This window comes from Oryza brachyantha, chromosome 12, assembly GCF_000231095.2.
Source record: "Oryza brachyantha chromosome 12, ObraRS2, whole genome shotgun sequence".
Lineage (NCBI taxonomy): Eukaryota > Viridiplantae > Streptophyta > Magnoliopsida > Poales > Poaceae > Oryza > Oryza brachyantha.
Window position 1 is genome coordinate 1,036,398 of NC_023174.2, and position 15,902 is coordinate 1,052,299.

The 15,902-nt window shown below is 41.1% G+C and overlaps 2 protein-coding genes across 2 annotated transcripts; both read left to right on the forward strand.

Annotated features, from left to right (window-relative positions):
* The first annotated feature begins 2,422 nt into the window (after positions 1-2,422).
* LOC107305423 (mini zinc finger protein 1-like) lies at positions 2,423-3,116 on the forward strand. Its single transcript, XM_040529671.1, has one exon. The coding sequence runs from the start codon at positions 2,523-2,525 to the stop codon at positions 2,823-2,825; it is 303 nt and encodes a 100-aa protein (XP_040385605.1). The 5' UTR covers positions 2,423-2,522; the 3' UTR covers positions 2,826-3,116.
* Positions 3,117-7,147: 4,031 nt separating this feature from the next.
* LOC102713226 (cell division control protein 45 homolog) lies at positions 7,148-9,764 on the forward strand. The gene has a single exon (XM_040529613.1). It carries the CDS (start codon positions 7,293-7,295, stop codon positions 9,105-9,107), a length of 1,815 nt encoding a protein of 604 aa, XP_040385547.1. The 5' UTR covers positions 7,148-7,292; the 3' UTR covers positions 9,108-9,764.
* The last annotated feature ends 6,138 nt before the right edge of the window (positions 9,765-15,902 follow it).

Genomic DNA, 15,902 nt, shown 5'->3' on the forward strand with positions numbered 1-15,902 from the left:
ATTTGGTTGTCATGACTGACTGAGGTGCAGCCTGTGGGGTACAACTAACGTAACTATATATCATTATGTTTCTTCTTCCAAGTTATTATGAAAAGCTACAGGTAAAATTTAAAAAGAACTTCTTTAAAACTTTAGTGCATAACACCCTCTAGAGATAACTAGTACTTTTTATCAAGTGAGTATTTTAATTTTTAAACCGTATAAGAGACAACTGCATCTGTAAAACAGTATATTAGTAGGGAAATGATTCTAAAGATCATTCTATATTAGTATAAATTATTTAAATTTGATAGAGATATTGAAAACATCAATGTACTAATGATAAGGTCTTAGAGATTAGGTCTGAAGGAAAAGGACTTCAGGTGCTACTAGTCTGAAATACGCCTTTCATTTTTTCAGTGATTTTGCTAGAATCCTGAGAAAAAAAATGAATTTTTCCATCGATAGCGCCAGCAAGATCATAAGCAAGTTACTTGATTTCTTAGACTTAGGTTCATGTTAGTGTATCCTTTTTATCTTTTTTTTAATGACACCTAATTTACTAATCTTTGACAAACTTGACAATTCCCTGGTCAGAGTATGCTCCTCTTTTCACCTGAAGAATAGTTTAAGCTAAGCAAAGCAAGAATGTGTGCTGTTTCTGTCACTCGAGCACCTAATCCTTTCCTTATTTTTGATAGAGCAGACATAAATTATTTGATGACCAGTTCCACTACAGAAGACATGTTTGGTTGCTGAATACGACCTTTCTGTATCTTTGTCTCGGCGGCCGGGGTTCTACTTTTATCTTTTCTTACTACCCATCATTTTCCTTTTTCCTGAGGAAAAGATCTCACCTTGACAGAGAAGATATCATGGAATCTTTCACATACAGTATATCATAAGACCTCAACCTGGGACAATCTCCGAGTTCATTGCATTCAGTAGATTAGATGTCCTTTACTGAGGATGGAGTAACCTGCTTAAAGTCTTCAGTTTGTGACAAGAGCTAGCAGTCACACAGATCAATGGTGGTTGATTGATAGAGATATTAATTGAAGGTAAATTCAGGCAGAAAGGGCATGATTTCATCATGCTGAAATGTGGCTAGTAGGACATATACGCATCATTGGAATTAGGTATGTTTCTGAAGACGTACAGGAAGGTCCCATACCATAATTTCTCTACACAACAGAGAATACAGCTTGGCATCATTGATCAAGTGGACAGACTTTGCTTCTGAAAAATGGAGGAGAGGTGCCACAAGCAAGTGGCAATGGCAAGCAGAGATGAACAGAAGAGTCAATTGGAGAAGAGTGCTTCTTAATCCAACCTCCCCATGTGGATCCAAGAAACTTCCTCTCAACCCTAAATTTCCTTCCTCTTTTGTGCTTTGTGTTCTGCACAAGTCACTGAATCTCTGAATTTTGACTATTTTGCCAATCTCTTTTCTTCAACATGTCCATGTCAGTAAACGAAAACCTGTCACCATCTTAGCAATTAGACGAATCCCGATCAACCTAAGAGACGCATAAGACGTTTTGTCAAGTCAATTCAGATCTAATCTTGTCCACTAAAGGTCTAGAGGACCTACTTAAAATGCTACTTAGTTGGTGATGGTGGTCCTTAACTAAATGGCACACACGAGTCAGTCACCAGACTGAATGCTCTGCTACTCCAATTGCCTTTTGGTAGCAATAGCACAAGAGGACAAGATAAGATATGGCTTTTTCCAAGTGAAAATATTTCAGCACTAGCAACAGAATTAACAACCAAACTACCTTGATCATGCATAATGTGCTAACGTGCTCACCAAGCCCATTTCTAAGGAAAAAGAATAAAAATAAGAATCTGCCCATTTCTTCTACAAGAAACCAACTTAATTGCCAGTGCAAAATTATGTGCTTCCTGAAAAAGGATAGACAAATAGCACAGTAATATGTTCCTCCAAAGTTAATCTATTGCTGGTTAATTATCATACAGAAAAGGTATTATTTCTCGAAGACATTCATGACACCAGGGTTAGGCCGTGTTTGGCTCTCCTATATCTTTCATTTTTCATGTGCACACTTTCCAAACTAATCTATTTTAGAAAAATTGTTTCTAAAACATACTAATCTATTTTACATTTCTTGTAACTAATAATTAATTAATTATGTACAAATCTATTACTACATTTTCTGTGCCAGATAACTAAAGCTCATCCACCTCGTGCCGAACACTGCCTTAGTTCCGCATGACTTTTGTTTGACAAAAAGGGAAAATAGTTGAAAGTGAGCAATGCATTAATGACAAATAAGCAAAGAGTACACACACTAGTAATATATTTAAGAAAGCAAAGTACTCCTAAATGTAAAGTAATTAACAAGACAAAAAAAAATAAAAAGAGAAACTTTGCTCATCTCTTCTCCTCCATATAAGTACGTACCACACACCACCATCCAAAGCCGTGGATACCAAAGCTTTTCCATTCCTCTCCTCTTCTCCTCGCCACCTAACGTCGTTGAGGCTCGCCGGCGGCAAAGCAAGGTGATCGATCAGCCATGGGGCCTCAGCAAAACCGGTCGGCGGCCAAGCCGTACGCCAACGGCACGGCGGCGCCGGCGCCGGGGAGGAAGGAGAACAAGGTGGTGCGGTACAGGGAGTGCCAGCGCAACCACGCCGCCAGCATCGGCGGCCACGCCGTCGACGGCTGCCGCGAGTTCATGGCGTCGGGCGCGGACGGCACCGCCGCCGCGCTCCTCTGCGCCGCCTGCGGCTGCCACCGCAGCTTCCACAGGCGGGAGGTCGAGGCCGCCGCCGAATGCGACTGCTCCTCCGACACCTCCTCCGGCGCCCGCCGGTGATCGCCGCGAATTGGTTCGGCTTCAGACTCGTGCGAGTAGATCAGGAATTCAGGATCAGCAGGTAAGGTATTTGCATTGAAAGGATTCGGTGGATGAATCTGATTGTGTATGAACCGATTAAAGCTAAAAATTTCTTCTTTTTTTCATATTTGATTTTTTGGTGAATTGATCGTGTGTAATGTAACATACATGTTGGAACAATATATACATATGTAACTGGTGTTTGCGTGTACAGATTATTCAGATGAACATCTTAATTATATTCTGTAAAAACTGTGCTTTTTTTGTGTCTGGATTCATTTTGCCTCTAAACTTTCATGCTAGAAACAGATTTTTCCAGCAGTTGGTACTTGGTGGTTATCATCTGCTTAGTCTTTTCAGTGAAGTACAGTGTTGTTATATCTTGTGAGTAGGCAAGTTGCCGTAACACAATTTACTCTTGATGCCTTGTATTTTACTAAATAATTAAGGCTTGCTTTTACTTCACCGAGTGCGGTTATTATAGTATGTTATCTTGTCACCGCCATGTGTGAGGGTTCATCATTTGGATCTTCATGCCTGAAAAGTGTGAGATCTATATATACACTCTAACTCCGCAGGTCAACTGTTAGCCGTTTAAGAATCAGCTCCTTTTGGTGTTTCTGTCGTTGCAGTCATTAGCTAGCCTAGCTTAAGTGTTAAAAGTCTAATGGCAATAACAGGGAGTAGGTTCCTGCACCAAGGGTCAGATTGTTTGCCTTCAAGAAAAGAAATATTGTGCACTAAAAACAAAGGAATCGAATATTCAACATGGAGAAAGGAAGCCTCCAGTTTGGTGTATTTTTAAACTCTAGAAGTTATAGAGAACAGTTTACTATTCAATTCTTCAGAGTTAAGATTTAGTTCCTTCAAATTAAATCTGTTCGGTGCACTGTGTATGTTGAAGCGTATATATGCTGGAGATATCAGTTGTTGTCAAATGTCAACTTTAGCATCATTTTCAGGGTTGTCATCGCTGCATCTCACCGTCACTGACAAAACCACAACGTAATCTTTGATACTTTCCAGAGTTTTTTTTTCCCTATCCATGCTTTTCAGATCGAGTGGATTAAGGTTAGGGGTCTATTTGGTTTAGAAAAAAAATCATAAAAATGTTAGATGAATTGAACTGTTTCCTGTAAAATTTCTAAAAATCCCTCCATTTCTTAAGTTTCTTTAAATTTTATGTTTAATTTTCCTTTCCTAAGTTATTACAACTTAGCGTTGCTAGCTAACAAAATATATATACATGAGCCTATATTTTTCACCTGCTTTAAATAAAAAAAAAAGGCCAGGTCCATTTCTAGGTGAGTGAGCAAGCACGGTCCAAGTCCACGTGCCTTTGTTCTCTGGCCAGCATCCATCTATCAAAACAAAACTTTAATATATGCATGCCAGGTATATAAATCATGCATATGAAGCTCTAGTTCGCTTTCATAGACACATATCATGCAGAAACAACCACACGATGCATGATTGGGCTGGCAGCTTTTGATGCATTTGTTATGTGATTTGGATGTCTCATTTTCATCTGTGTGCTTGTATAAGCTACCCATATATCTTGATCGATATCTCTATGCAATTACTGTTTGGCCCTCTCCAATACTACCTCTATATTTAAATATTTGACTGTGCTAACTCTATTTAGTATTTGGTGTACAACTTTGATCATTAATTTTTGTATTAAATTATAACAAGAATGTATAATAAAATCATAATATTATAAATAGTGTTTAAGATAGCTGAAATTCAATGATTAAAAGATTATTTGATTTTTCTAATAACTTATTGAATGTATAAACGGTTAAATTATTTAGTATAAAGTGGTAATCTTACTTTAATAAGACCATATGAGGAATTTTTAAACATAATTTTTTTTTTACAAAGCACGTAACCTATGATCTGAAAAGTGTGTCCGTAAAAATTATAATCCTCATGGAGAACAAAGGCGACCTAAGAGTACTTATAATGAAAAATCTAGCCATATAATTTATATGTTTTAAAAATATTTGAGAGCTATTGATGGTCAAACTTTTAAAATTTTGATTGAACAAAGTTAACAGTGTTACAAATTTAAATACGAAGGGAGTATATTATCTTCCATCTACTTTGTCTTGACATTTTAACCACGAGTCAATTTAGGTAATATTAGGTTATTGGATCGAACCCCCAACTTAATTTCTCCAACCCTTAAAGCAGTAAAACAGTGGTGGAGGAAGAGAGGCAGTGGAGGAAGACTTAATAATGGTGGATACACGTAACATAAGGCCCAATGGTGAAGTTGAAGGAGGGATGTAGAGAATGGAAAAAGGATAAGTACTTCATCGGCATTGAAAGAGAGGCCAAGCAATAGAGGGATAGTGTGTGTTTGAGGGGGGTTGGTGGGCCCATCATCTATGCGAGTTGAGTGGCATCAACTTACCAAAAAAGAGGTGGAAATGATTTTTAGGGTTAAGAATAAGAGGTATACTGAGGAGGCATAAGATAGCACAGCAAAGAGGTGGGCTAGTATGAATGAGCAATCATAGACATCTTAAATTGAGTGAATTTACCGAAAAGAAAGGCCATCGACAAATAAATGATTTCTTAAGTTTCTTATGTCTTGCGGCTGGTGGGTGACGACTTGCTGCTTTCGTTGTACTACTTTTATGTGCATAACTAGTGTGTAATATTGGATTATATTGGTATGGATAATTTGGAGTCACCGAGTCCATTTAATGTATTTGTTAGTTTGTAGGCTTTGTGCATAATTGACATGCATCAAAAGTCAAACTCTTTCCAACTATGATGCCCATTTTATTACATCTAGTCACACCTGCATGTTGTTTTCAGCATGCAACCTTCTTTAAATTATAGTTATTGCCGCTAATTCTGTCATTACATATTACTGGGATACTGTAGGAAAACAAGTCTATGCTTATAATATATCTTATATCAAGAGAGAGTGTACACATATATATTTAAAAAAAAATAATTTATGAATAAAACTTTTATATACGTTGTTTTAGTGAAAATAACTTAGATAAAAAAATCTTAGAAATCAACTCAAAATTTAAGGTTGAAAATTTAAATTTTGGCTTATAAGAACAAGCACAGCGACGCAAGCCAAAAGATAAGGCCCCGAGCGTCCAATATCGTGCGAACTCTTTAGAACTAATATCTTTTGTTGGTGCTACATTTGTTTCATAATGTAAAATGTTTGATTTTTTGGTTCTAACTTTTGACCATTTGTCTTATTAAAAAATTTAGTCCAACTATAAAAAATAATAAGTCGTGCTTAAAATTTTTTGATAATAAAGTAAGTCACAAGCAAAATAAATGATATTTTCATAATTTTTTGAATAAGACAAATGGTCAAACATTACAACTGAAACATTAAACATCTTATATTATGAAACGGAGGGAGTAATTAATATAATTTAAAGCTCTGAAAAATCACATGTGCAACGCTATTTTTGGTCTGCCGTGGATGTCGGCACGTGCTGGCACGTCACCTCCGTGCTACCATTCAATCGGACATTTAATCACAAATTAGTGCATTGGTTCCGCGCGCAACACGCACGTTGTCCTCTAGTTATATATACAAACTCTCTTTAATCTGAAGCAAGCACCCGATACATGGGCAGGCAACGGCAACATTCATGCACAACATGGCGGGGGCGCTGCAACGGCGTGCGAGAGAAGGTCGATGGCGAGTGGGCGCGAGCAGTACATCGACGTAGGCTTCGAGCTTGTGCGACGTCAGCGTGGGCGTGTGTGGCGGCGCGGCTTCAAGCCAGGGGTATGAGGGACGCACGGTTCAACCCTAGGGTTTGGACTATATATATATTGGGCCAAAATAATTGCTGGGCCTATTTTGCTATGTCGGGTTATCCGTTGGGTAACGGATCGAGTATATATAGAATGTCTATGTATCCGTCATACTTAATGGGGATAAATTTTTGCCTATTTTAATACTGTGGGGGAGAGATATGATCCTATACTCGTCCTCTAATGGAGCAAATACCCGTCAGGTTTCGGGTATGGGGCCCGTTGGCATCCCTGGGTGCAGATTACGTGCGGATTGTGTTAATTGGGGGCACCACGGTGCTGCGCCTTAGGTCCGGCCCGTTTTATTATTATCCGACTCGTTTTAAATGGGCCAGCACGGCATTGCCTCTTACGCGCGGCCTATTATAATTTGGTTCGAACGGAGTTGATGTTTTACGTACAGCCCAACCTACCGGTAACTGGGCCCACATGGCATTCAGTGAAACTTCGCGGGGGTTCGAATCGTGAGATCCCCAATTCGAGAGCCGCCTTTCCCACCAAAACCCAAATTCCGAATTCCTCCCCGCGCTGCCCGCCCCCAAATTCATCATCATCAATCATCTTCTCTCCAATTCTCCCAGATCCCCAATTCAGCACACCTCCATTTCCACTTTGATTGATCGATTGATTGATGCGCCAATGGTGCGAGAGCTGCGGGTCGACTCCTTCTACGCGCGCCTCCGCGCCGCCGCCGCGGCGTCCGCGGCCGACGCCTCCTCGCCGCTCCTGATCCTCCCCTCCGCCGCCGACGCCGACGCCCTCTGCGCGCTCAAGGTGCTCACCCACGTCCTCTCCGCCGACTCCATCCGCTTCTCCATCTACCCCGTCGCCTCCGCCGCCGCCGCCGCCTCCCTCCTCGCTTCCTTCTCCGCCTCCCAGGCGCTCTGCCTCCTACTCATCAACTGGGGCGCCCACCGCGACCTCCGCGCCGTGCTGCCCCCCGCCGCCACCGCGTTCGTCGTGGACTCCCACCGCCCTATACATCTCCACAACCTTTCCGCCGCCAACGACCGCGTCGTCGTGCTCTTCACCACAGACGACGAGCACACCGCCGATCTCTCCTACGACTTCGACGTCTCCTCCCTCGCCGACGCCTCCGACCTCTCCGCGCAGGGGGATGCCGACGACCACCTCCGCGTCGCCGAGGAGGACGAGGACTCCGACGATTCCGACTCGGATTCCGACGCCGAGGGCGGCAGGAGGAAGAGGAGGCGGCTCTCCGATGATGCGGATGCCGACGGCGACCCGGAGAGGCTGTTCGGGAAGCTGCGGAGCGAGTACTACCGGCTCGGCACCTTCCACGGGAAGCCGTCGGGGTGCCTCATGTACGACCTCGCCCACGCGATGCGGAAGAACACCAACGAGCTCCTCTGGCTCGCCTGCGTCTCCCTAACTGACCAGTTCGTCCACGAGCGCATCACCAACGAGCGCTACCAGGCTGCCGTCATGGAGCTCGAGCAGCACATCAACGGATCTGGCAATCTCGACCCATCAGGAGTTGGCTCGGTGGTGACGCTCAAGGACGGCACAAAGATCCGGGCGCCGGAGGCTTCCCGCATCGCCTATGAAGACGAGCCGCGGCTGATGCTGCTGCGTGAGTGGAGTTTGTTCGACTCAATGCTCTGCTCGTCTTACGTCGCTACCAAGCTCAAGACCTGGAGCGACAATGGCCTGAAGAAGCTCAAGCTGCTTCTGGCAAGGATGGGATTCCCACTCGCCGATTGCCAGAAGAGGTTCCAGTACATGAGCATGGAGGTCAAGCGGAAGATGCGTGATGAGTTTGATCGGTTCTTGCCCGAGTATGGGCTCACCGAGTTCTATTATCGCAGCTTCTTGAGGGTGCATGGGTACCGCTCCAAGGTTTCTGCTGCGGATGTTGTTTATGGCGCCACGGCTTTGCTTGAATCACTGAATGCTGAGTCCAAGGACTCCAAGGGATCTTCTGCTGCTGAACAGTTCTGGGTTGCATACTCGGCGTTGTCACTAAGCAATGTGGATCAGCTGCGGAAAGGTATGCAGTCCGCCATTGAGATACAAAGGGCAATACTGAGGCAAGGAAGCTCAGCAATTACCAAGACCGGGTTCATTCGGAGTGCCAAGAAGTTTCGGTGGGTGAAGCTTGATGACCCAGTGGACACAGATAAGCTTTGCCACCCTCAGGCTCTTACCAAGTTCTGCTTTTTCCTGATGGATGCACTGAAAGAGCGGGGTGCGAGGATGAAGCCACTAATCTGTGCTTGCCTCTCAAGGGAGCCTGAGAAAGTGCTTGTTGTCGGGGTGTGTGGGAAGCCAAGGCTGGGGGCTGTTAAGGGAAATGCGTTTGGTAATGCATTTAGGTCAGCTGCAGAAGAAATTGGTGCAGACTATTTCCATGACATGTTTGAGTCATCATGGATTGTTCTTGACGTTGTTGCTGTCAGCTCTTTCATGATTCGGTTAACAGAGAAGCTATGATGGCATGTGATTGTCTAGCGTTAGTGATTCTTTTCAGTTCCCATTGAGATGGGAGCATGAGGCTGATTCTCTGTTGAAAACTCTTAATAAAGGAGCTTGAGGGCTGGTGGAGTGGTCGTAATGGCACATCCTATTTTCCTCATCTACCTACATGATATTCACTGAGTTAAGAATAGCAGCCTGGCAACCATTGCCTGATTTTCAAAGTTCAGTTGTTCAATGACTGCCTGTTGTTTCCTCAGTGTAACTGCTCCATTGTTACAAAGAATAGATCAATAGATTCAGAAACAAACCTGATTCTAACACACAAATGGGCAAGGTACATCTGCTTGCTGATTTTCTTTACTAACTAGAATGAATCGATGTTTGTATTTGTAGTTCTTCCATAAGCTTGTAATCTGAATTGTAGAATAGTTTTGTATTCAGTTCTTTATGATTGCAGTTACTTGATACTCTTGAAGTGTATAACTGATAACCTTCCCAAGCACACCAACTTGTTACATTTAACCACCACCGTAACTGCAGACCTATGCTTATATATTACAATCATATATTTGTTGGAGCATTTTGTTTTCTTGTTCACAGTATATGACTGTAAACTTAGGTTCTGCTTTCCTTGGTCAGGGTAGATGACTGTATATCTACGATATGCTCTGTACTTATTCCTCAACATTGTAACTTGTGACGCTTTTGTGATCTCGAATATTGATTGCCATAAAATGAGCTGTGCTGTATGTTTGGCTGGTTGATATAATTTAGTTTAAGATAGCTAATCAGCATAGCAGCATCATTGACATTTCATACTCCAAATAAAAACTTCATTTACTAAATGCACTGGTCCATTCTTTGGCGTGTCCCATATTGTTTATGCAATAAGAACAAGATACTATTACATATAAAATCCTTTTCTGACATATTTTATCAGGCTTTCCAGACCACAGGGTTTTGACCATTTCTCAGATCTTTCTTATTACTCAGAAGGAACTTCATATATTGATACGAATCCAGCTTAGTTTTTTGGGACCAATATGAAATACTGACATTCTCAATCAATTTCTACTAGTCTACACCTTCAGAGTCCTAAATAAAATTTAGCAGATTCAAATGGAAAATTGTAGTTTGCCCTCTGCGGCTCTGCCAATGTCGAAGTTTCTATTGTATATCTGGATAAGACAATAAATTTTTGACTTGTTAAAGAACTAATTGTCTCTCTTTTCCGTGTGAGGATGGTCAGTTGAGTAAGGTTTGTGTGACAATCTGATTTTTTTGAGTTGTTCACCTTTTGTACTAAAGTTCGACAAGGCTTGGGTCAATCTCTTTGGATACATGGAAATTGAACTAGAAGTCCTTCCCATATGAAATTTGGTCATTCTTTTTTTTTTTAAAAAAAAAGGTTGAGGGGTTTCCTCTCCTGTTTCCATTAACAGAACGATATAAGTTCTTACACGTTTTCAAGAGAAGCTACATGTTATTCATCCAATCCACGAAGAGATGGGTCACATCACTAATAGATTTAAGGTTAAAGGTGCTTTATATAGCATTCCAGGTAAATCTGACTAGTGGGCAGTGAATAAATAAGTGATTTGAAATTTGGGCATAGTCCCTAAATTTATATCCCATCCGTTTCACATTATAAGACTTCTAGTTTTGTTTAAATTCATATATAAGACTTTCCATTAACAGAAACGATATAAGTTCTTACACGTTTTCAAGAGAAGCTACATGTTATTCATCCAATCCACGAAGAGATGGGTCACTTCACTAATAGATTTAAGGTTAAAGGTGCTTTATATAGCTTTCCAGGTAAATCTGACTAGTGGGCAGTGAATAAATAAGTGATCTGAAATTTGGGCATAGTCCCTAAATTTATATCCCATCCGTTTCACATTATAAGACTTTCTAGTCTTGTCTAAATTCATATGTATGTTAATAAATCTAGACATATATATAAAACATATACATTGATACATGTATGAATTTAGACAAACCTAGAAATTATTATATTGTGGAACGGAGGGAGAAGGTGGCAGTGGAAATTCTGTTCTTGTATTCTCTTGTTTTTTTTTTACAATTTTACTCATGCATGCAATTTGCTATGTTCTGGTTTTCACTCCATTTCAATATGTAGTGTAGAATTTCTCGTATCAAGATAAACCTTTGTTGCTGCCGTGTTGTGAAGCTTTGTAGAGCTGCAGTCTGTAGGCTAGGTTTATCTGTTGCATATCAGGATGCCAAATGCATAGATGTGAGCTATATTTGTGATATCTAGAAATTGGTCGGGGAATGTCTTATTTGCCAAAATATAGTTGGAGATAAACTTGTTCAGCTGTGGGCAAAATCATCAGTTCTTGTGTTCTCTCAAGATAAGAAACTGATTATTTTATGTCTTTGACTTGTCTATTTGTTCCAAAAGTGAAATCCTAATGGGCCATAAACTGTGCTTGGATGGGCCTAGCCACCAGGCGGGATTTTTTTTGACGGATTCTAGGCGGGATTGCAGATGGCCCACTCGTCTTTTTCTCTCTCTCCAGTTTCGCTGCTGCTCCTGGGAGGGATGGGACAAAGAGGACGAGGCTGCCGTCCCCGCGCCGTTTCCCACCCCATCGCGTTCGACCGCTTCCCGCGGCAGTCTCCGGTCATGTGCTTTTTGCTATTTTATTTCTTCTCTAAATGTCTGCTTGATTTTGGTTTCCTACTAACGATGAACTTTTCTGTTGGATTACACATCAGTAGGTCAGTAAAACACAAATTTACTGGGCATTCGGCATCAAGAATTCAAGATAATTTCCTTTCAAGTTTAGAAACAGAATAAGATAATTTCTTTTCTCCAAAGGTTCCATCTGAACCAAATCTGCCCATATATTTGCCACTTACCAACCCAATTTCCCCCATTTATAGCTCATATATTGCTGTGGTCTAGTTCCAGAATGACCAACTGGGCATTGATCAAGGATAAGGGGATGTTGACTAACCTTTTACCTAAATTTGGTGCCACAAGGACAATTTCATGTTTTGAAAATGACATGGCATCTAACAACGTATTGTGCACTACCACTCTTGTCCTCTCAGCTGTACCGGTACTTATTTTCTATAGGAAAGGTTATCATATACGGTTGCTATCACATAGCATCGCTTCGATTCGTAATGGTTAATTCAAATGAGTGCCTTCTATGTGTTTTTAGTTTCCATCAATCAGAGAAGCCACTTTCAACTAGGTTTATCCATACCTTGCTGAGGGTTGCCTATGTAGTTTGAACCTGTTGTTCTCCTTTAGGTTAAGTAGGTCGTTCTCAATCGCCAAACACAAATTAATTGATCGAATTTTGTACTTATATTCCTGTACGACCTGCAACCAATTGGTGGTCCTATGCTAATTCTATGTGACCGGAATAATTAGTGTGATGTTACACCTTTAATTCTGATTGACGAGGCATAAAGCTACTAAAAGTAGGGATGATCATAGAAGCATAATTTGTTATTCTGTATTGCAAACGTACATCATATTCTTTTGAAAACACACTTCACAGGTTCTCTTGATCTTCAAGAACCACTATGCTGATGATGCAACAACTTCCACTCAGATTTAACTCATTTAAGGGTATGACGTTCATCACTCATTTTACGTGAATTTTAATACATCAGAAGTGTCCATAAATTCATCTAGTAGTCAATGGTAGACCTATTCACCTATCTCAAAATGTCCAATCAACTATTGGGCCTAAAATGATAAATTATAGTAATGTTTTTCCTGGGAATACGCACGGGGCCATATTAATGTTTCCAACAAGTAGATAGTGCTATCTATCCTTTTTCAACTTGCGGAGGACTCTAGATTTGCCAAATGGCTCAACATCTTAGCATAGCTCTCTGCTCTTGCATAGGATCTTTGTTGGAACATATAGCAGGGAATCAGGGCTTCTGCCACCACATATCAGGCCAATTGATAGTGCACCGCTGGGAAAATCTGCATTGCTTAGTTGGTTATGGGATGATTCTCCCATAAATGTAGATCTGCCTATGATGTGATACACAAAAATAAGGTTCAGAAAAATGGTTTATTTGTCTTTGCTTTATGTTATAAATAAACACTGCTGGTTTACCTAAATTAACGATGTTTCTCAAATGGAAGCATGTTGTTTTGGATATGTTATGTCTGATGGTTCTACAGAGTATGTTATCACCAATCTTAAACCAGCTAACTAGAAAGCTCCAACTTTGTTGCAGCTCTATGTTATACTAGCTCTCTGCCTTTCTCTACTAGATTCTATTCAAGCGTGTCATATTTTTTTTAATATTCATTAATTTTGGCTACTAACCCTCAAATACTAACATGTCTATCATAGCAGATGCAGCTACATTTATATCTGAGTATAGGCATCTTCAACTTGTGTATCTTTGTCTTTCAGTTTGTTGTCACCTGTACAGATAGATACAAGATCCACTTATCCAGCAACTCCATATGATTATTGATTACTGATAAGCGCTGCATTCTATGTAACCACTGCAAGTTATATTGGCACCTGCAGGTTTCTTCAAAAAAGGTACATTAGCAATATGTAACATCAGAATGTACTGATGGTTGAGCTTCTTGCTCTTTTTAGTTATCAAATTTAAGAAATCTTACTTCTGAGCTTGGAAACATTTGTTTAAAAAGAATGATGCACATCACATTCTTATAGTAGTAAGGTGGTAGTAACAGGATTGGCTGGGTCGGCTGAAAGCAGCCAACCAGATTTTCATTAAGATTAAGGAGGGGTGGTACAGTGTAATTTTACAACGACAGTATAGCTGTCGCACTGGTTCCTCCGGAACCTTATTGAGCAAACATTGCGGCTTGCGGATTACTCACGATCTATTCTAAAAACTCCAGCCGCCTTCCAAGTTGCTACTTCCTCTTTGATCTTCAGAAAGGTTTGCTGCGCTGTTGCTGATTTCTGATTGAAAATTCTTTCGTTCCGCTCCTTCCACAGCATCCAACACCCTAGCTGCACAAGGCAATCGAAGTTATCTCTGTAGCTTTTCCGGCAGTTTTCCCGAGCATCTAGCCACCATTCGCTCAGCGACTGGTTTGTGTCACTGGGAAGTGGGAATGTGATTCCAGTCCATTGCCTAGTCAAGCGCCAGACTCTGGAAGTGTAATCGCAGGATACAAACAAATGTGCGCAGTCTTCCGGGGCCGCGGAACAGAGCACACGGGTTGAATGATGCGGCCACCCTCGTTTGTTTAAGTTGTCTGCCGTTAGGCATCTCCCACGGTCTGCTAGCCACATAAAAAATTTAACTTTGGATGGCGCCCTTGATTTCCAGATCAGTGTCCCACAGCAGGATAACGTCTTCGCAATGAAGAACAAGTCATAAACCTCTGCTACCGAGAAAACTCCTTTGGCTGAGGTTTTCCAGCGGAGCGCATCCTCCTGTCCCTGGCTGAGCTGAATCTGGTGGACGTCATCCCATAGCGTAAAGAACTCGTCGATCGCTTCATTGGATGGTGCCCCTTTAATGTCACAGACCCAGCTGTTAGCTTGCAAGGATTGTGCCACGCTTTTACCTGGTCTCTCAACATGGCTGGAGATTAGCGGTCTAGAAGACATAATGCTTCCCTCCGGGAGCCAGTCAGCCCTCCAAAAGTCGGTGTTGTGCCCGTTATGAACCGTGAACTTTGTTGCCGAGAAGAACAACTCCAGTGCATCCTTGTGTGGCTTCGGCAGGTGCAAAGTCCATGGTCTACCACTCTGTTCATACCTTAGTGCCAGCCATTTCATCCTCAACGCTTTTCCAAGAAGGTTGATGTCCTTAATTCCCATTCTACCGCAAGTTTAAGTCACTAAGTCTTGACTGATAGCTAGGATGTTCATGCAGTCATGCTCAATAGAAAAAAAATAGCTTGCTAAGGTGGTCCTTGTGGTGCAAGTTTGGTTAGTAGTTGGGAGGTAAGCTACTCACTCTGTGTGATGATTAGGCTGTACATTTGTCCTTTCATGTGATCTAATACATGAACAAACTGAAGAACTACTTAAAGGTGTCCTTGCTGCTAAGGCGTTATGAATAATAGGCTAAGAGCCAAAGTTATTGTCTTGTAATGTATATATTCCACACCATGTAGTTTCTTTTTTCTCCGAAGCATATTTATACTGTATACTGTGTAGTCCACAAAGCTGGTCACTCTTGTTTTTGAATGGCCTGATCATTTCTGAAAAGTTTCACAAATTATAATATTTTTATTATTTTATTCTCAGAGGTTATGTATCTCCTTGTTGCAAATTAAATAGTTTTGACCACAGAAAGTGGTGTCAAGCATTTAGGCGATGTTACTCAGTAGTTTTAACCAACCGTCCCCATGGAGTGAAAAACTGTTACAGTGGTACCATTTGACAAGTTTGTGGCAGAATGTACCTACTCTTTCAATCAACAATATTATCTATTTACAGTCTCGAATTAAGTCATCATGCTTTATGTCCCTGTGCAATGTTTGCTCTGGACAGACCCACTTCAATCATAACTGTTTTCCTACCTGCAAAATTATTGCCTTTTTTTTTTTTGCAATCAAGAGTTATTTTGACTAGTAAAATACTGGAATTGTTAGCGGAACGAATACTTTCTCAAGTAATTAAGAAGGTGATTCTAATGTTAGCAACCATTATAATTAAGGAAGTGATTCTATTTCATCCACAACTAAGCAGTTTGTTTTAGTTTTACATTGTAAAGTGGTAAGTGGTTCTGCCATTGTGTGGTTGTAAAAAAATGCTAGAGTTTGCTACTCACCATTTAATTGAATTTCTAGTAAGGTTTGGAGAT

What these genes read in the sequence shown, in the direction of transcription:
- LOC107305423 (XM_040529671.1), top strand. Translation starts at nt 2,523, where the DNA reads ATGGGGCCTCAGCAAAACCGGTCGGCGGCCAAGCCGTACGCCAACGGC.
- LOC102713226 (XM_040529613.1), top strand. Translation starts at nt 7,293, where the DNA reads ATGGTGCGAGAGCTGCGGGTCGACTCCTTCTACGCGCGCCTCCGCGCC.